The sequence below is a fragment of the Arachis stenosperma genome, chromosome 5, assembly GCF_014773155.1.
Source record: "Arachis stenosperma cultivar V10309 chromosome 5, arast.V10309.gnm1.PFL2, whole genome shotgun sequence".
Lineage (NCBI taxonomy): Eukaryota > Viridiplantae > Streptophyta > Magnoliopsida > Fabales > Fabaceae > Arachis > Arachis stenosperma.
In genome coordinates this window covers 5,182,942-5,206,017 of record NC_080381.1, presented here as the reverse complement: position 1 = coordinate 5,206,017, position 23,076 = coordinate 5,182,942, and the positions used below count along the sequence as shown (strand labels likewise).

Genomic DNA, 23,076 nt, shown 5'->3' with positions numbered 1-23,076 from the left:
ACCATCAACGATGAACAACAATTTTCACAAACAAAAACAACATTATTCACCTACAAAATCATAAACTACTAACGAAAACATTAACTAGAATCAAACCACGCCTCAGCCACTTGATTGGATTCAAAACAATAATCAATTTCGTTATGATTCAATTGACAATATGAACTTGAATTATTCATTATCTTCAACAACGAGATAACTGATAATGGAGGAAAAAGAAGGAGAAGAAGAAATTCTAATGAAAAAAAGGAGGAAGAGGAGGAGGAAGAAGAGGTGGTGTTAGTCGACGATAACGAAAGAGAAAAATAACAAAGAACGTGCAGCAAGAAGAAGAAGAAGAAGAAGAAGAAGAACGTGCAATAACGACACGAAGAAGAACGTGCGCGCGTGAATATAAATGACTTGTAACGACTTGTATGGAAAAATCACTTATACGTGAAGAATAATATCCCCGCCACTATCCTTACAAAATTTAGAGGATACTTTTTGTCTTAATTTACTACAGCTAACTCGAAACACTATGGTTTAGAAAATGACTATGTTACGTAAACACTAAAATTAATTATTAATATAAAATATATGTTAAAATATAAATATATATTAAAAAAATTAAACCACATATACATTTATATACAAATACATTTATAACTAATTTTAATAACTGATTTTAATATACAAAAAATATTATTTAAAAAATTAATCTTAATCCAATGTCAATATAGCTAGATACAACTAAACACTTTTAAACCATTTAATGGTATGTTGCCATTGGGAGAAAAATTTGGTGGTTACAATAACTTTCAGTACAAATCAAACATCAACTATGTTAGGGAAACATTAAAAATAATTACTAAATTAATTATTTATATAAATTATATAATACAATATAAAATAATACATATTAAAAATGAATTAAATATAACATATATATTTTATTGGTATAAAAGTTAACAGAACAAACAATTCGACTAGGATAAAGCAAATCGACTGACCCATAAAAGTCGAAATATTGTGCAAGTTAAAATGATATGGCACAAGAGTTGATTTATATTGGAAGTTTTAACTTATCATGAAAATTCAATCATAAAAAAAAGTGGAATGTCAAATATAAAATGAATTAATTTAGAAGTCTCTAAAATTAAAATGCGTTAATTACACGTAGCTTTTTTCAAAAATATTACATAAAATACGGAATTTGGAGACCAAGGTAAGAAAGAAAGCGGGATGTCAAACTTGAGAATTATGATTTTTCGTGGTAAAGATAAAATTGTGGATCACAAAGACCTTGAAAAAAAGGAGGGAGTCAAATAGTGTGAGAAAGAAGCATTCTGCAGTTTACTTTTTGTGGTCTATAAATAAAAGAAGTTCAAAAGAATCTAAGGACTTTAATCAAAACACTACACTATCATCGCATAATTCTGTAAATTCTCAGTCACACTGATGCAACGAAAATCAATAAAATGCAAATGCATATGAATGTCTGAAATCAAATTTTTTATTCACTTTATTTATTTTCTTTATTTTTCCTTTTAAGTTCCAATTCATTTTTGTTACTTTGATTTTCTTTTTAAACACTTTAATTTTCTTCTATTTTATTTTAAACTTGAAGTCCTTAGTATTTTATTTATATTCTTTGTTTAGTTTATTTATTTTCTCTCTTGTTATTTCTAGAGTTAATATTTAATATGGTCCCTAAATTTATACACAAGTCTCAATTTAGTCCTTAAAATTTCAATTGCCTCTATTTTGTCTCCAAACTTTATAAACGTACTTTCCATTAATAACTGAGACGACTTTTAGTACAAAAACATTAATGGAGCCCTGATATAAACTGTCAGATATCATGTTAGAACTTGTAAAATGATGCAATTTTGGTTTTGACATTCAAATAGCTCATAAACGATATCGTATCACTTATTTTGTTAAGTAAAATTTTAATAAACACAACTTACGATGTTATTTTTGGATTATTTGAGTGCCAAAACTAAAACAACATCATTTTACAAAGTTTAGTGTGGCATCCGGCTGTCCACGACAGTGCTCCATTAATGTTTGTACATTGAAAATTGTTTCAAGGACTAACTTGAGTTATGTTCGCAAAGTTTGGAGACTAAATAAAGACAATTAAAACTTTAGGTAGTGTTTGGTGGAGAGACAGAGACTGAAAGATTGAGACTGAGAGATAGAGACTAAGAGACAAAGACAGAAATAAATCTCAGCATTCTGTTTGGTGCAAAGTTGAAGACAGAAATTAAAACAAGAATGAAATTCTAATTTAATTTGTACAAAAGATAAAATTGGAATTAATTAATTGATATGAGGGTATTTTAGGTATAAAATATTATTAAAGTTTCAGTCTATGTTTTTAAAAATTTCAGTTCTCCATGTCCTCACTTTTTGGAGGTACTGAAATATTGAAATTTTAGGGACAAAGATAAAAATTTTAGTACCAGTATCTGAACCAACAAACATGATATCTCTCAGTCTCTGTCCCAATACTTCAAAACAAACGCTACCTTAGGGACTAAATTAAGACTTGCATGTAAAATCAGATACCAAATTGAGTATTATCTCTTATTTCTATCTTTACGATATTTTTTCTTCAATCGTTTTATTTCCACGCTCTTTACTTGTCTATTTTTAGCTCTATTTATTCTCTTACACTATAATTTGTCACAAATATTTCGACATCTGTCAATTCGACACCAATGCTAAGTAATTTATGAGTCGAATTTACTTTTTTTGAGAGAAGTCATATGTGTTCCCCAAATTGAGATATTGATACAAACTTGATTCGACATTCGATCGAAATTCCCAAAAATCAAGTGAAATATATTTATATATAATAAATAGAAAAAAATTTAGTGACTAATTTTTTATGTGCAGGTAGTATTTTTAATCAAATATTTATAATCATAAAATTAAGATTTTGTATGTAATTTTTTTCAAGGTGAAAAAGAAAATGCAATGCAACATGAAAATAATTGAATTCCATTAACAAACCAAATGCTCCTAACTTATTATCGAAATAAACCAAGTGCAAGTGGAAACAAATACTGACGTAATTAAGATTTAAGAATAGAAGAATTATTAGAGCTCGCATTTATTTCCGATCATGAGTTCAGAGAGCTATTGTACATGCTATTTTTCGCTTTTCATTTTTTATACGGAGAAGAGAATGGAGTAATACAACAATGTGGAGAAGAGAGATGTTTTACATATATATGGTGATAGCAGAAAACGGACCCTCCGTTTTCAGTTTGAAAAAAATAAAAAAAGTTAAAATTACAATACGGACGGTCCGATTTGTAATTTCGAAAATAAAAAAAATTTTAATGTTGAAATCGGACCGTCCGATTTCCATTTCAACAAATTAAAAAAAATAAAAAATGCAAATCGGATCCTCCGATTTCGTGTTTATTTTATTCTTCAAGCAAATCGGACCCTCCGATTTATAGTTTATTTTTTTTATCAAACAAATCGGACCGTCCGATTTGAATAAAACACCATATAAAAAAAAAACACCTAATTTTCCCATAACAATGTATTACACCTATATTTAACCAATATAAAAAAAAATTAGCCACTATTTTTCCTTCTTGTTTTTTTTTTGTCTATATTTTTTCGTCCTTAACACTTGTAATTGTTCGACATAATGTGTGAATGGCATCTTATTTTCCTAAATTTTGTCTCAAGTAAAGCCTTTGGTACGGAACGCATAATTGTAAGCACTACCTCACTCAGTTACTTCCATCCAAATTGGGTTCCCTCGCAATTATTGGTATCTGATTTGGTGATTCTCCCTCTTCTTTTTTTTTTTTTTTTCATTTTGTATTTATCGGATACTATGACTACTTTATCTAATTACTATTCAATCACCTAAAACGGAAAAGTTTTATCTTGCCAGAGTTGCCACTTGCCTTATAGACGAACTAATACTAGTATTTTTTTGTCTATTTAGGGAACAAAGGCTTTAATTTCATGCAATGTAAGGCGATTCATTGATTTCATACACAAAATGTTGAACAAAGAAATAACAAATATTGTATTTACAAAACCCAAAAAGAAAAAAATGGAGCCCTACTTGCTCTCTACCAAACATGGCTTTTTAACTTATCCCATTTGTTTCCTTGCAACTCTTTTAGTCACTATCTGAAATTCTCAATCCATCTTCTTTTTTATCTTGGCCCAACTGTATTATTTTTAGTGAATAGTGACGAGTGAGTAGTTGCACTACTCAGCTCACCAATAACTGCTCGCCACGTGTACAATGCGCCACTTGACTCCCCACTTGCCCCGTCTTCATCTCAACCTGACCTGTCACCACCGGTACCCTCGGTCCCACCGTCTTCTTCCTCCTCTTCGTCGTGGATACACTATCCGACGATGATGAAGGCTCCGGCGACGACCGCTTAGACGTCACCCTCACGGGGTCGGGTTCACCGGAGTTTACCCGGAGTGGGAAATTCAACAGAGCTCGCGACCCGCGCATTCTGTACGCGGCGCGGTCGTAAGCTAAAGCAGCGTCTTCGGCGGTTTCGAATGTTCCGAGCCAAACCCTAGCACCGTTTTTCGCCGGGTCACGAATCTCCGCCGCGAACTTCCCCCACGGTCGCTGCCTCACTCCGCGGTAGTGCTTCCCCTTCGCCGGAACCGGAACAGGCGTAGGCTTCTCTTCAATCGGGGCTACGACGGCGGAGATGACAGGCTCCGGCAAGCTTGGCACCGAATGAAATACATCCGGCTCTGATTTAACCGTTACGTCGGGTAAGTAACCCGAAGAGAAGGATTCGGGTGATCCGGCTTCGAGAGAAGGGACCCAACCGACGTTTACGGCGTCGCGGAGAACGCCGTAGAGCACCATATCTTCTGAATCGTCTTCTTTGAGCGGCAACTCGCCCCAATTTTCGCTCAGGCAAGGGTACAAGCTGCTGAAGCTGGAGCTCCTGCAGAAAACCGGTGTGCTACCCGAATTACAATTCGGTGCTCCGAATATAAAAGGGTCGGACTCTCCCAGCAAGTGGCGACGAATTGAGTCCAGTAGCGCCAAATCGGCCTCGTAACTGCTTTGTTCGCACATTTCTTTTCTTGTTAGTGTGTTTGTTTTTCAGTTATAACTGAATCTGCTGAAGAAATAATAAAGAGGAGAGAGAGCTAAGGAAGGTGTTATTAGGCTTTTTTTTTTTTTTAATTGTGGGTATTGAATATTCGAATTTTGAAGGGGAAGAAGGAGACGGGTATATATAGGAGTGCAAGGTTCGTGAACTTGGACATGAAACTTTTTTAATCACTATGTACGACCATAGATCTTTTTAATTTTTATTTTTACGATGGTCGCCAACTAAGCTTCTATGAAGCTTCGCATGTGTAAATTGCAAGGCACAGTTTGGTCATTGGTGGTCTTTTTATCACGTGCTTAATATTTTCAGTTTTTTCTCTAATTAAATAAGTCCCGTCGCTGACGTCATTCGTCTCTCTCATGTGCACACACCATGACACCACACACAACTTGCTTCTCCTGCTTTTGTCGCTTTCTGTGCCGCAAATTTTGTCTACTATCAAATTCGTTTTCTACCTTTAAATTATTTTTCAATAGTTTCTTTCTTGTATTTCATCTTGATTCTTGACCAATACTACTAGTAAAACTTAAAAACCGAGAAAATAAATCTTCATATATTAAATTAGGTTAGCAAATGTATTTTGAATAATTTAATTTTACAAGTATATATGTTGTTGAAGTTAAAAATGAAAATAGAAAATTAAGAATAATTGATAAAGATGAGAGATGGTTGAGGAGTGAGGAGTGAGGAAAAGGAAAACATGGAGTGGGGTTGAAAGGGACGTGATGGGCTAAATTGGATACAGAGGTTGTGGACATGTTTCTAGCTAGCTAGGTTTGCAAATTGCAAATTGCAAATTGTGATGGCATGTTGTGGATAAGTGTCATCCAAAAAAGTCAATAACTCCCCATTAAGCTATGTGCGCAAGAGGACCCCGCCATCTTTATATTTAATTTCCAATTCCAATAATCTAACAGTAACTCTGCTTTTTGTGTGTTTGTTCCTGGAAGGTGGTGGGTGGAAAACATTCTCCCCCAATCAAATTCTAACACCCATTTTTTTTTAAGGTAAAATGACAAATTTACTTTAAGAACATCATTTCTAATATATACAAAAGTACTCACAAATATATATATATATATATACAAAGAAAACTAGAAAAAATAAAAGTTTATCTAGTATCTTCAAAAGTTATTTTGATGGATAAGTTTACCAACAATAGTACTGTAAAATATTAATGTTGTGTACAATTGTCCTTTGAACCAAGTCTTTGAAAATATCATATAATTTTTTGTTCCTATTTTTTTTATGTGTGAAGTAGATTTTTGAAATTACATTTGTCAATAATTCGACATATTGAAAAATTTAAAGTTATCACTTAGAATTTAGAAGAAATTAAGTAAAACCAATACAAAAAAATTAAATATTATTTTAATTTTTAACGTTTGAGTCGAATTAATATCTAACATTTCAAATGTTATATTTAATCCCAAAAAATTTTAAACAAGTTGAATGTTATCCCATCATTAAATTTGACACAAATAATTTACATATTAAATAACTTATGGTATTTGATTTCAAAATGTAAGTAAAATTAATTCATCAACAATCATTAATATAATTTTTTTTTTATTTTGAAGTGTTATGATTGATTGTTAAGATTTAAAGTTTTGTTAAAAAAAATTGAAGAAAAAAAAGTATTATAAGAAAATATAACTTAACTAATAATATTATTAACTTATTATGTTAACTATTAGTGTCAAATTTAATGATAGAACCACATTAAATCTAATTGAATTTTTTTGGGATAAAAATAGAATATTTAAAACATTAAAGATCAAATTAAAATTTAAAGGTAAATACCAAATCAATACCCAAAAGACTTTGGCGCTGACAAAATGGTACCTGAATTTTGTTATTGACAAAATAGTCTCTAAAATATTTTAAAATTTGACAATCGATGTCCTCGAGCTCGCCGGAACAAATCTCCGGCAAGCACAATGTTAACGTGGCCACCGTGTTTTGGTGACCTGGCAAACCACCCTAAAGTCTCCCTCCTCAATGCACACTCCCCCGTTCCTCTCCCTCCCTATGGCAGCCCCCTTCCTCAACATCAATAGCAACAACAATCACAACCTTCATCACTCTTCCATCGCAGTCCCCCAATGCACACTCCCCCGTTCCTCTCCCTCTCCATCGCAGTCCCCCAACGCACACTCCCCCTTCCTCTCCCTCCCTATCGCAGCCCCCTTCCTCAACATCAATAGCAACAACAATCGCAACCTTCATCACTCTTCCTCTATAATGCACACTCTCCCTCCCTCAATACCACCACTTGCAGTAACAACAACTTTAACATCAACAATTTTAACATCAACAACAACAACAATCTCAACCATTAAGGGAGGGGACTGCGATAGGGAGGGAGAGAAAGGGGGAGTGTGCGCTGAGAATGGGGATGCGATGGGGAGGGAGAGGGAAGGGGAGAGAATATGCGTTAGAAAGAGAGTTTTGGGAGTGGTTTGCCAGGTCACCAAAACACAATGGTCATCATGTCAGTATTGTGCTCATCAGAGATTTGCTTCGACGAACTCAGGGACACATTAGTCAAATTTTAAAATCTTTTAAGAATTATTTTGTTAATAACAAAAGTCAAGTATCATTTTATCAGCATCAAAATTTTTCGAATACCAATTTAGTATTTATCTATTAAAGTTTAATTTAAATGTTAAAAATCTAGTCCAGTAGTTTAAATAATACATACATGAGGCGCTAACTTTAGACAATAATAATAATAATAATAATAATAATAATAATAATAATAATATTATTATTATTATTATTATTATTATTATTATTATTATTATTATTATTATTATTGAAATGGCATCAGTGGCTTGGTGTTTGTAAGAGAGACTGGAGAGTTTGATACTAGATGAGAGTATTGGAATCAGGGGTTATGATTTCCGCTATTGCCTTCTACATCTCTAGTTATTTACAAGAGTATATTATATACACACTTTGGCTTGAACTTGCTATACCAAGGACCGGTAATAACTAACTAATAACTCACTTAACAAATTCTAACTAACTACTCACTTCCTCTAACTAGCTTCTTACTATTTTATCCTTTGATCCTCTCTTAAACTCAATGATTGAGTTTGTTGCAAAATTTAATGAACTTGGTAAAATTTATTGTCTTAGTCATAACATCAGCAATTTGGACATCCCTTAAAATATGATGAAAATATATTCTTTCTTTAGTAATATGGTCTCGAACTAAGAAGAGATCAATCTCAAGATATTTTGATCAAGAATACTAAACAAAATTCACAAACATAAATATGACACCTGTATTGTCACAATATATTCGAAGTGGGTACAATAATGTGAATTTCAACAAGAAATTTTTGAACCCATAACAATTCCGCTTCTACACTTGCAATGCCTTTGTACTCGGCCTCCGTGCTAGAGTAAGAGACTGCAATTTGTTTTTTAGAGCACCAAAACATAGAATTTGGTCAAACATAACATAATATCTAGTAGTAAATTTTTGATCTTAGATATCAGAAATCTGGTCAGAATTGGTATATCTTGTAAGGCTAAGTTTAAGAGGTTTTTTAAGGTGTAAATCAAAGAATCTTGTCCCTTATAGATACCTAAGAATGAATTTTACTATCTTCCAATATTTGTCAAGAAAACATTGCATGAGTTGACAAATTTTTTTGATACAAAAAGCAATTTCAGGTCTGGTGAAGATTAGGTATTGAAGGGTGCTTACAATGGATCGATGCAAACTTACATGCTCAAAAGGTGTCCCATCTGTAGAAGTTAACTTCAGGTTTAAAGTCATGGGAGTAGGCGCTACTTTTGAATTTTCCATCTTGGCCTTTTTTAGTAGATGATCAATGTACTTCGATGCGTTAACAATAAACTATTAGATGATGTTTTAACAACTTCAATCCCTAAAAGTACTTTAAAAATCTCATATTTTCAAGTGAAAAGGTAGAGTACAAATGATGTACCAACGCGACAATTACTCTTTGAGAAGTCCTAGTGACTATAACGCATTCACATACATAAGTAAAAGTGTAGCTTCTTTGGTGTGTCTAAAGAACACAGAGACATCAGCCTTAGTAGAAGAGAATCCCATAACATATAAAGCTACTTTTAGTGTATTGAACTAAGATCTGGATGCTTGTTTCAGCCCATAGAGCGACCGAGTCAATTTACACACAATCTCTGAGCCACCTATTTCAAAATCTTGTGGTTGTCGCGTATACACTTCCTCTTGGGTATATGTCCTTAGAGCAAGTAAAAAGAAGAACGTGGGTGATCCTATGTAACTACCAAAATAGCTCATATAAACCAAGAATTTTCTCTTCTTTATAAATAAAGGGCTCGGAAACTAAAAATGAACTTCCATTCAGCACCACAAAATCACACTAAAACTCTACAAAAGTCTCAATCACACTGACGCAAAGAAAGATTATGGACAAGTGCATGTGAGTGTTAGGAGTCTATTTCTTTAAATGTTTATTTCTTTTGTTTAACATTTCATTTCTAATTTAGTTCTTTTAATTTTATTTTAGTTTTCAGCTTTGCTCATCATTTCTTCTTTTATTTACAGATTTCTAGCATTTTCAATTCGTTTCTTCTCATTGCATGTTTAAGTTCATTTAGTCCAATTTTCATCTTAAGTATTTGTTGTATCAATCTTGTTCTGGGGATTACTTGAAACAATTATTTAGGCCTGAATGTGAGGTCCAGACGCCTTCTGAGGCAGCGTCTGACTTGTGCTGGAGTCGAGGTTCCTGTGAGGAGGTAGAGGTGGTACCTGCAAGAGACTCTGATACTTAAGTTAGCAAAGAATTTAGGCAGGTTTTTAGTAGAATGAATTCTGAATATACCTGAGTGTGTCAGTGTATTTATAATAGAATAGATAACCACCTTTTAGTGTAGTTCCACCTTTGATGGTAGATAACCGTTCCGTTTTCTTAGAAAAGTTGTTGAGATCTCCCTTCTAGATAAGTGGGAGATATCTTAGGAGTTAGTTACTTATTTAGCTCAGTAAAGCTGAATTACCATCATCACACCTGACCTCTATGAGGTCTGGTAGAAGTAGATGAGGCCACCCTTATTGGGTGGGCTTTTAACCTTTTTGGGCATGGCTTTATTTTAGGCCATGGTATGAACAGTGCCCTTACTTGAGCTCGAGCTTTTATGAGGTCAGATTCGAGCATTTGTAGTTCAGTTTCCGACGTCTGGTATACCACTTTTGGTAGGTCGGATACTCGACGTGTTTTCAAAAACTTTGAAATGTTGTATTCCTTTATGGCACGATGTATGTTATATTTGCAGTTTCTTTGGGAATTGCGCACGTCATTAATGAGGGGCGTGAATTTACCCTTTTTCCCATTGTGTCTTATAAATACTCAAATTCTTCTTCTATCTCCTTTTTTGCTTCTTGTTTCGAAACAATTGGGCCATTTCTTCAACTTCTTTTTCATATCTATTCAACTTCCTTTTGTGTACTTTCTCTTGTATTCAAGATTTCTTCGTCTTGAGGCTTGAAGATTTGCTCGCACGTTGGAGAGGAACGTTCGTGTTTTGCTGTTGTCGTGCACCGCCTCTACATCGCACTCTCTTCAATGTTGGTTGTCTTATCCTTTTGGAGTTTCTATTCTCTGTTTCTTGCGTTCTGAGTGATACCTTTTTTGTTTTTATCGGCATTGGTAAATGCTTTTGAAAATGAGGTTTAGTCTTGGAAATTTTGATTTGGCCCTGGTCTTTGTTTGTTACTATTGCTAATGAATTCTAAATGTGGGATCTTTATGCTTATGTTGCCCCTAATTGGTGTCATTTTCTTGCGTTACGGGTGATACCTTTTTTGTTTTTATCGGCATTGGCAAATACTTTTAAAAATGAGGTTTAGTCTTGGAAATTTTGCTTTGGCCTTGGTCTTTGTTTGTTATTATTGCTAATGAATCTGAATGTGGGATCTTTATGTTTGTGTTGCCCCTAACTAGTGTCATTTTAGTTATTAAAGATGACACCATTTCTGTATTGATAATATGATGGTGATTATTGTTGTGTCTATGAAATTCTATAAACTGTTGTTGTTGTTGTTGATGACTCGACTTATTGTAGTAGCTTCTTTGGTATCCCGAGTTATTGTGACGATTTTCTTATATTTGTTGTATTTGTAGGTATAGTTTTTGATGTCTCATTCAGTAATTCACAACATGTCCTCTAAAGTACCTTCCGACCTGACTTAGATAGATATATCTGTGCTTACTTCCATTTTCGTTATTGATAATGAGTATGTTGAGACTCTTCATAGGCATCATAGGTTGTGTGAAAATCGAGAGGATGAGAGGAAGTACGAGATTATAGTTGCCGATCTTGAAGAGAGAATTTATTTTTCCCGACTTGATAAGTCGGAACGTAACTTTATGTACATGTATGAGTGTTTTTTCACAAAGTTGGGGGTTAGCATTCCTTTTACTGACTTTGAGATAGAAGTCCTTAAGCTCTGTAATGTCGCTCCTTTCTAACTTCACCCTAATTCTTGGAATTTCTTAAAGATTTACCAGCTATTGTGTCGGGATCTTGACATCCTCCATTCTTTAAAGGTCTTCTTTTATCTATTCGTTCTTACCAAACCCTTTAACTCTAAAAAATAAGGTTGAATTCCTTTCGAGCTATTCAAAAAAGGAAGATCTTCACCAATTTCAACGATTCTTTTCATGACTTTAAAAATTATTTCTTCAAAATCTGAGCAGTTGAGGGTTCTCGACCTTTCTTTCTGCGTGAAAGGGCTGAGCCACTCTTTCCTTTGTATTTGGAGCAGAGTCCTATAATAGTCAAATATAACTTGCACTATTTAGATGAGGTCGAGGTGAAGGTAGTCGGTCTATTCCAAGAGTATTGGGGTCAAGCTCCTTATCTGGACACTAATAGGTTCTTAGGAAACCCAAGCCAACTTCAGTCCGAGCTAGGTAGCCTTTTAAGTTTTGTAGTCACCTTTTGCTTGTTTTACTTTTGTAAGTGACTAATTTATTCCGACTTTGACGTCGTGCGGATAAGATGGCTCCCAAGTCGGCTACCATGAAAACTCTCCAAACTATCAAGAAGAATACCGTTGTTCAAAACCTACAACTGAGAGAGGCCGATGAAGTGAGCGACCTCTCCTCCCCTTCTAGGTCAAACTCAGACACTTCATCTTCAGTGAAAATCATTCATGATCCAACTCCCAAACCAACTCCTTCTCCTTCAAGCTCGATAAAGCAGACAGTTCTTCTTCCATCTTCTTCTTTGGAGCCCAAGCCTAAGAGGCGTAAGACTTTGAAATCGCTGGGTATTTATGAGCAGGGTTTTGAGGCTATTTCTTGGAGTAAAAAACACGTCCTTCCCCACAGCTTTATTAGCATGGATGATGTTGCCATAAAGATCCACTTTCAGCTTTTTACCCAAGGTGGAGTTCGGACTACCGAGGATTTGCGCAGCTTTATTAAGAGACATTGAGAAGACTTCCCTTGGTGCTACTCAGTGCACTTTGAATGATTTACAGGCTGAAGTGGCATCCTTGAGAGAGTCAAAGAATGAGTAGGATGGTGAAAGGGAATCCCGCATTTCCGACCTCGGCAAAGCTCGGGCTACAGTAAAGCAGGCGGAGCCCGCCTCAGCCATGGCAGAGGGGTTAAAGAAGAAAGCCGATGAGAGTTACACCAGAGTCTTCAAGGAGAAGCTCGACTTGGTGGATGAGATCACTAAATCCCGAGACAAATATGCGGAGCTTGAGTAAACCATAGCCGAAGGCATGAATGAGATGGTGGCGAATCTAAAGGCTCAATTCCAAGTTGTTGCTCCCATGGTCGACCTCACCCTCATAAGCCTTGACAATATTGTAGTTGACGGAAAAATTTTTTCTGCCCCTGATGATGAGGAGGACACTCTTATGGCCAATCCAAAGACCTCAGGGGCACAAGTCAGACAGACTTCCCAAGTTTCCACTTCTAAATTGGTTGGTGAGCCACTTCCTTCCACAATTCTCCCAACTTCTGGTCTGTCGGGGTTTGAATCTATCCTGACCTTCTCTGCTCAGCCCAAAGATGCTATTATTGGTGAACAGCTCCTTCCTCTATAATTTCTAGCTTTGAATGGCCTGACTTGTAGGTCTTTGTGAACAATTTAACTTTTTATAATAGTTGTAGTTTGAATAACTTTTATTTTTTGTTAAAAACTTTTTTTCGCTATCTGATCATGGTTTTTGGCATGAATAATTGTGTTTAAACAACTTTTCTTAATTGGTTCAGTTGTTAGTTTAATAAAAAGTTCCATTGTTTTGATAACTTTTGATGATGTTTTTTGCTATGTTCGAAAAGACATCGGCAAAATAAATCGATCATTTCTAGACCTTTCACGTATAAGTATTATTTTCCCTTTTGAGTTCCGACTTCAAGTAGCCGGACTTTATCAAGTTACTTTTACATTTCGTTTTAAGTCTGACTCGTTTAAGGTCAGACTACGAACTGCTTATATAATTTCTTACACTAATTTGTACCTCGTCGCTTCATCTTGCCGACCATTCCGGTCGGACAATAATTTTCACGATTTTTTTAGTTTAAATTAATGCATTTGAATGTGAAAGTTGTAGAAAATGAATTATTATTAATAAAGGAGAAAAAAAATTAGATAAGCAAGCTTACTACTAAGGATTTTCTTTTTATCCTTAACCTTTACTATGGTGCCTCGCTAAAATCTCCTTCAAGAAAATTCTTTTCGAGAAAAAAACCATGAAATTGAAAAAAACCATGAAGTCCGGAGGTTACCTGAAACGGTGGTTTGGGCTTGAATGTGAGGTCCAAGCTCATTCGGAGGCAGTGTCTCACTTATGCTGGAGTCGAGGTACCGCCGTCCGAGTTCCTCTTGAGGAGGTAGGAGGTGGTACTTATAAGTGACTCCGATACTTTTAGCAAAGGTTTTAGACAGGTTTTTAGTAGATTGGGTTCTGAATATACCTGAGCGTGTCAGTATATTTATAGTAAAATAGATAACCACCTTTTAGTGTAGTTCCACCTTTGATGGTGGATAACCGTTCCGTTTTTCTAAAAAAGTTGTTGAGATCTCCCTTCTAAATAAGTGGAAGATATTTTAGGAATTAATTACTTATTTAGTTCAATAAAGTTGAACTACCATCGTCACATAGAGGTGGGGTAGAAGTAAATGAGACCACCCTTATTTGGTGAGCTTTTAACCTTTTTGGATTTAGCTTTATTTTAGGACAAAGTATGAATAAATCTATTATTAGTTTATTACTAATACAAGAATTTCAGTAATTTTTCACTCTACTCAAATTTAATTTTGACACTAAGTCAATAAGTCTCAGTCAAGCTCTCTTCTTAGAGGAATTATATATGCTCCTCGAATTAAAATCATTGATACAAGCTTGATCAATACCCTATGTCTAAGCGAGTCGATTTCTTTGATTATTCATTTCTTTTGTTTAACATTTCATTTTCAGGTTAGTTCTTTTAATTTTATTTCAATTTCTAGCTTTGTTCTTCATTACTTCTTTTATTTTCAGAATTCTAGCATTTTCCATTCTTTTTCTTTTCATTCTATGTTTAAGTTTGTTTAATCTCATTTTTGTTTTAAGTAGTTGTTATGTCAATCTATTATTATTAATACAAAAATTTTAGTCTTTTTTATTGTGTAGAAAATTTATTTGGTCACTAAGTCGATAAGTCTCAAGTTGAGCTCTTTTCTTAAAAGAGTCGTATCTACTCCTGAATTGAGATCTATAATATAAGTTTGATCGACACCCTGTGTTAATGAAATTGAACAAAATTCAAGTGAAGTTCACAATTAATTTTTAAACATTCATATTAAAAAAACCATTTTGGAAAATTTATCTGCTATATAGAAAAAAATTTACCATAATATTTACAGATAAATTTAACTCTCCGTAGAATTAGACTTAATTTGTAAAAACTTCAAGGTGCACCATGTTAGAACAATAACAGTCGATGCCACACAATAAGGGCAACTTAACCGTGGCAATGATAGAAGGTCCCTACAAATTTAGCTATTTTCTCCAACTGTATTACTTGGACTTCAAATGACCCAAAACCACAAAAATAATCACTTAAAATAAGGAAACATATATAAACTAAAAACAGAGAATAATGGGGCACGTTATAATAACCACTCGAAGGTGCAGCAGCGGCACACACTTATAAACAATTTCCCCAAAAGTTGGTGTATGTCTGTTAGGCAGCATACCTAGATTCGCACTTAGAGAATGAAAGACATCTGTGCGAATTTTTACGTGATTATATTAGTCCTCTCTCATATATATACACAACGTACAAAGCGATTTTCACAACATATACATTATATAATAAACACATATGTATACAATAATAAATTGCAAAAATAATCACTTACAAGCTGATACTTGAACTAATATAAAAATTTTAAAATTTAAATTTAACACTGTTGGCACAAAACTTGAAATTCGACTAAAAAGATGTCGACGTCAATTGGTGGGTTTCGACACCAATATGTTTGATAAAACTTAAAAGACGTTCGACTAAGTAAGGAATAAGGTGATGAGTGATGATAGTCGAAAGATTAAAGAAAAATGTACATATGTAAATACAATCTTATCTAATTACTATGAACATGAGGCATTATTTGACTATCAAATTATAGTAAAGACGTGGGTATTTTTATCTTTGAGAAATAAGTAATGGGGAGAACGTGGATGAGATGGAATAACTGTCAAAGAAAGGGTGTCAGCTCAGAATTATTTCCCTGTAAATATGATTATTAGAGGATTGCAGAAGGACAAGGACTCATTCAACACCACAAATTATACTATTTTGTAAGTTTTCAATCGCTGATATAATGTAAGATTATGGAGTATAAATACATATAAATATTAGGAGTTAATTCATTTTATTTATTTATTTTTTATTTTGGTTCTTTTGATTCAATTTTTAGTTTTATTTTTCATTTTATGTTCACCGAATCAAAATTTTTGATATAAATTTAATAGATATTTATGTCGAAAAAGAAAAGTAGAAAAAAAAACAATTTAATAAATATCTTTATAAATCTTACGAGTTGAGAGGAATAATTAAAATGCTGATATATTATTAAAAATGGTAGTAGCACCAATGATGAGGAGGGAAAAGTCCGACATAAGAAACCAGAGGCTTTGAAGCTGACCGATGACCACAACAACTAAGAACTAAATGGCACATTTGACTTTGACTTGAAATTTCTCTTTCCTATTTTTAGTAATTTGACTATACCTAATGCTTGTATTATTTAATATTTATCCATGTGCGCAACCTCCACGTGCGCATCACCCCCAATTTATATGTGTGAGTCTTTTTTCACTTTTCTGAAATTCTTATTCTTATGCCATGTCGACATGGAGGCCCCACAATGCCTATATAGTACAAGTTTTGCAAGTTTAAAAAATGTAAAAATGGTCATGGTCATTCATACTATAGAAAATAAATTAAAAGTAAAACCCAACGTGCCTAATTAGGATGTTGCCCGTAAGCTTCCTTTTTCTACTATATTTTGTTTTACCAACACCCATCATTTTTCACAGTAGTATGAGTAGACTAGTAGCAGTACTATTTGTTTGTTGGCTATAAATTTTAAAAAAAATCTAATAATCAGTATTTTTATTAAAATTTAGTTAATATTTAATTAGATAAAAAATAATAATTTTATATTATTAAATTTATTATAAAAAAACTATTTTAACATATTTTTTAATAATTATAATTAAATATAAAAATTAATATATATTATTGATAAATATTATAAATGTCAAAATTTTTATATTTTTTAATGAATAATTTTATTATAAAAAATTACTCTTTAATTTTGACATTCATTTATTTTTAATTTATTCAATTATTTCTCTTTTTCGTTGAGTTCCGTCAATTTTGGTATCACACTCCTCTCAGTTTAAAATTATACTACTCATTCTTCATCTTTAAAATTTTAGTTTATACTTCAGTTTTAAGATCTCATTTCATTATTTGTTAAAAAATTTTGTTGAAAATTTTTTATAGTCAATAAGTGTCAAAATAAATAGTACTTTTGGCAGTTAATAAGTATCATAAAAAATATATTCTCAAATTTTTTTAACAAATTATTTTTTAGAGTCAATATTTATCAAAATAAGATTTAAGTTTTCTTTACAATTATTTATATGTTAAAAATACTATTTTTGACATTTTTTATTAGCATATTTTTTATAGTTAAAATAGTGTCAAAATTTATTTTTTTGACAAACTTTAATTTTTTTGACACATATAATCCTAAAAAATAATCTATATTGTTGTAGTGATAAAATTTTACACTATTAAAAATATTTATAATAACTAATTAATAACTATAAATCACAAAATTTACTAATCTCTTAACACTCATAAATTAAACGTGCTATTACCTTTTTTTTTACCATATGAAATATTCGATTGCGTACAATTTAAAACCATCCCATTAAAATCCCTTGATAACCTCCGATTAAACGCCTAAACAAAACTTCGTTGGCAAAACTTGTTACTACTTATTATGATTTATGAATAAAATAAGTGGTTGCGTTAAGAAAATTCCAAACCCCATACAAATCGGCGGCATCTAAATTGCACAATTGCGTGAATCTCTTAATTCAAACAAGTTGAATTTCTATTCAATATATATAAAAATACACCATCCCCTCAAGTTGCTAATTTTTTATCCATATTATTGTCGGCCATTTCAAACTGATTTGGAAAGTTTATTAATAATTGAGAAAGCTTTATATATTCACTATTGAGCATGTTCAATATACATGCTAGCAGTAGTTCGAAATATAAGTTTAAGATTTTGTGCGGCAACGGTCAATCGTGTATTAGTTCAAATTAGATAATCAAAATCTTCAATGATTGTAAATAAAAAAGATTCATTTTATCTAGCAATGAGGACGGGATATGCATGCAATAGTTAATTTGTGATCATAAGTGGACATAAAAAAGCTTCAATTTATTTATTTGATTTATTTAAGGATTATTTAAGTAAATAATCATATTAGATATATATACTATATTTAGTTATTAAAATTAAGTATTAGTATAAAATATATTATTATTAATTTTTATATTTAATTTTAACATACAAATAATATTTTCATTGAGTAAAATATTAGTGTAACATTCTGTTTGATGGCTTAATTACTATTGTTATGAAGCAGGCTCTCAACTTTTCCAAGCAAAGACTGGTCAATATGTCACTCAAGATCCGGTTACTATAAGGTGTATGAACGTGAATGGAATCAAATGATAAGAGCCAGGTGTAATTGTTGCATTGTGCAAACTGCGTCTCCTTAGCGTGAGTTTGGTTGGTATGTATAAGGATGGCGAAAATTTTTGAAACGTCAAAATTTGTGTGGAGACCGTTTTAAATGATAATTTAAAGATGGAGAATTTTTTTTATGAAGATAGAAATGGAGAGTAAAATTTTTCTTAAAACAGGTGCAAAAATCTGACTGATTTTATTTTCTTTTATTAGTTCCTGAATTATTAAATTTATTTAAATATTTTTAATATAAATTTTTTAGTTATTTCACATAATATATATATATTGAAAAATATATAATTCAAATTTAAAAATTATTTTTTTATAATATTAATATTATACTGTTTACATTTTCAGTCTTTTTTTAATAATTATGGTGTGTTATTTTATATTTTTAGATTTATAATCTTGGACAATACTTTATCTATATATTGTAATAATATTTTGTGAATTTTTTATTAAAATTTTTATATAAATTATTATTAGATGGAAAATAGGGTCTCACATAAAATGAAACCCTGTGAAAAATAGAAATTGAAAAATATTCTCCCACGACAAGGATCGAGGCGAGAACGGAAAATAAATCTGCCTAATCTGCGAGGCAAAGACGGGAAGTAAGAAGGCATTTTTTATTTCGACCCTGCCCTGTTACCATCCCTAGATATGTACCTCCAAAGACATAGTCACAATGACATATATCCACGATTTATTTGTTGAAATACAAAATTTTAATAAATATAATAATACATAAGTACATACAAAATATATGTATTTTTTATTTTTTTTTTAAGTTACGACATTGAGACACAGTTTTTTATATTTTTATCTTTTTTTGTTTTAAAATTCTAATTTTGTCCCTTGTGTTAATTTAAGCCTAATCCCCTACTTCCTCTTATTTTTTCTTTTGTTTTTCAACTCCTTTCAATATTTACATTTCTTTCTCCTCTCTTTTTCCTTTTTCTTCTTCTTTTTGCCATTATTGTGTTCTTCTTTCACATTATTACTTTTGTTACTATCTCTTTTTCTTTCTTTCTCACTTTGCATCATTGCACCTATCACCTCTATTTCTCCTTTTATTATCGTGTTCCTCTTTTACACCGTTGTTGTTGCTATTTCTCTATTCTTCATCTCCTTCTCTCTTCTTATCTTCCTTTCTTTGCATCACCACACTCATTATTGTTATTGGTCATCATCTCTTTTTAGATTTATCCGTTTTCACTATGTTCGTCTTGACAATCACATTGCTTATTATCTGTCTCCCTTTCATTTTTTTTCATTTATTTTAACCTATTTTAAGTTTTTTTTAATAAAAAAATTGAATTTGTTAAAATGGTGAACGAATAAAAGTGATAGTATTTTGTGATAAAGTTAAAAATCGGTAATGACAATAATAGTGGTGGTAGAAAATTTTGGTAGTGGTGGTGTTAGTGTTAGTAGTAGATGATGAGAGAAAATTAATAAGAATAAAATTGACATTTGAATTAAATTGTTGTGTTTTATATATTATCGTCAAACACATAAAAAAAATATGTATATTTGCATTTATGTCTTTTGGTATATTTGTTTCTATATTCATGTATCTTGAAGACACTAACTAAACACAGCTTAATTCCCACTATAACAAAAATATTTTTAGTAGCAATAATATAATGGCCATTATATTACATGTCTTGTTTAATTTATACTTTTGCGACAATTATATATTTACCATTATTACTATATTTTATAGTGACAATTATATATTTTTTATAGTATTAAAAAGTTTTTATTACCAACAAATATATAATTACTATCAAATTTTTTTAGCAATAAAATATAAAAAGACTAATATCTAATTATTGGTAAAGATATTAGCGGTTATTTTTAATTTTTTATTGTCGTTAAAAATAAATAAATAAACACTGAAAAAAAGTGTTTTTTTCATATATGATTCTAACTTGTATTTCAAAGTTTGCTTATTGTTAATAATAAATTACTCTATATATAAAAAAATAAATTTTTTATATTTGCTTAAAATAGCAAATAAATGAATTAACTACTTAATCAATTTAAATTAATTATGACTTATAAATTACGTAGGAGATGAATCTTGTATCTAACCATACCATAATTAATAATTTAAATGATTATAATAGTTATTATGATTTATGAACAATAATTTAGAACTGTGACTTTGATAATAGAGAATTAAATATTACATATATAACAATGACTATACTTGATAAAAATATTTATTTAAAGATGGAATTTCCTTTTGTCAATCGTTCACAATTAGCTAATTTTTTTTGTCAAATTTATTAAACTTTATTTGATATATATTTTATATCACATATAAATGATACATGCTAACAATATTGCGTCATTATTTATGTTTTCCTTCTTGATATTTATCTCTATTATTTTGATTAAAAATCACTGATATGTTTTAATATAATGGTTTATTAATAATAATTTGAAAATAGTGACAGGTTTTCCATCTTCTCACAAAGTCATTACCTTGTAACATTGTGGCAATTAGATGAATAAGCCAACTATTACATTAGTTATTTTTAGATAAATTTAACAACTCTCAATTTTAAGTATTACCTAACAAACTTACCATTTATCTATATAAATACACACAATTATATATGAATTCCTATATTCCACTACATGAGTTAAATTCATGTTTACTGTATAGAGATCAACAAATCTTTTTTTTTATGTTATCATTAAATTTAAAACACACTTACACACATTAACCTAACTACCACTGCTAGGATTTAAACCTGGTGTGGCTTAGTTTAAGGCAAACACCTTTGTCATTATTTCCTATATTCCTGTATTTCATTTTTTTTTTTTTGTGTTATTACTTATTATACACTATTTAGTATTTACACACTAATCCATTTACACATACTATGGAATTTTTAAACGTCATCCAACCTAAACTAGGACTTGAATCCAAATGCAACATTCAAGAGGCATACAAATATGCCATCTAAACTGGATGTCCGCTGCTGCCAAACCTCATCTGCTTACATTAGTTTTGCTAGCTATACACTAATTGGACCCTAGGGTGTCTGAGTTGGGCCTTCAAAAGTGTGGATTATGACTGGGCCTTTAAAAAGATCCAAAATTTGTAACAACAAAAATAAATCCATGAATTTATGACTAAAACCTTATGGAGACTATGTTGAACAGAAAAGACTTTTAAGACAAAAAAAAGACTTTTTAAATTTATTTTCTTATGGAAAAATTACTTAAAAGTATATTTTTTAAAATAGTGCTTTCTATTTGATAGAAAAAGATTTCATAATCCTGAACCGATCTTACCTTGTTAAAAAATTTAATACTTAGTTTAGGTATAAAAAAGTTTTAAGAATTTCAAACAGAAAATGATGATTTTTAGGGATGACAATAAGTAAAGTATGGTAGACTTTGAACCCAATCCTAATTTTATCAGCAGAATAAATTTGTTATGAAAATTCAATCCTTTCTTACCTGCGGGTTGAAAACAACCCAACCCTAACACCACAGTGGATATTTGACCCTACTCGCAAGTTTTACAAATATGTAATATTATTATATAACTTAATAAATATACAAATTAAAAATTAAAAATTCAATACAAATAACATAATCATTCCACAAACAACACAATCATCTTATAAATAACATAACCATCAAACGTTTAATTTGACGTAAAAATCTTTATTTAAATTAATAATATAAACATAAATAAAATATTATACTATAATATTGTATATATATAAGATGCAGATTAACGAGGTAAAAATTAAAATTCAGTCTGCATTCAGATTAGTTAGACAGTCAATTTTACCTACATCAAATCAAATTGACAACCTATCCCATTTGAATAGAATAAAATTAGATACACCCGAATTAGATATATATTGTCACCCCTAATTACCTCACAAGGTGAAGCCGTGAAGGTACAAGATGAATGATTAGGACTATGTCAAGGGCTTAATTAATCGTAGATTCCATCCCCGCCCCCCTATGTTTTGGAGTGTTTGGAAGGGAATTATTCCAGCATGAATAAACAAGATTGCATCTTCCATTGATCCCATGCACATTAATCAATATAATATTTGGAAGATAATAAAAAATTAATTCAAACGGTCTAAATTTATTTTATTTAATATTTATTAATTATAAAAATTAAATAAAATAAATTTAAACTGTTTTTGACTGATTTTTTTATTATTTTTCTAACACTATCACATATTAATTAACTACTAAATTAACTATATAATTCTATTTGCTTTTGGCCCTTTCTTAAATATATATTAATTAAGAATTGAGTGGTTGAAACATCCAAGAGGCTTGACATATATTAAAGACAAGGACGGTTCATGAGATCATATAACCAGTCAATAATTGACTAATTCAGAACCCTTCGATCATTTAAAAGATAAATAAAAACGTTAGACCCTATCTTATGCGAAGCTGAGGACTCAATTTATTAGAGATAAGAGTTTAGTGAAATGAAGTTGTGACAGAATCTGATTACAAAGTAGGAATAAAATCTTCTAACTCCTTACAACAGAATTGATCATCTTCTAGCTCTAATTATCTTCAGTTGATACTTATTAGTTACCATACAATTGTATTTGCATATATATAAAAAATTTTCCTTATG

General features: G+C 31.3%; 1 protein-coding gene across 1 annotated transcript; it reads right to left on the bottom strand.

Moving 5' to 3' along the window:
* Nucleotides 1-3,863: 3,863 nt before the first annotated feature.
* Nucleotides 3,864-5,228, bottom strand: LOC130981783 (ethylene-responsive transcription factor 1A-like). Its single transcript, XM_057905485.1, is given in 2 exon segments — nt 3,864-4,288; nt 4,291-5,228. Coding segments are annotated over 2 exon segments (900 nt in total). The 5' UTR covers nt 5,081-5,228; the 3' UTR covers nt 3,864-4,178.
* Between the last annotated feature and the right edge of the window lie 17,848 nt (nt 5,229-23,076).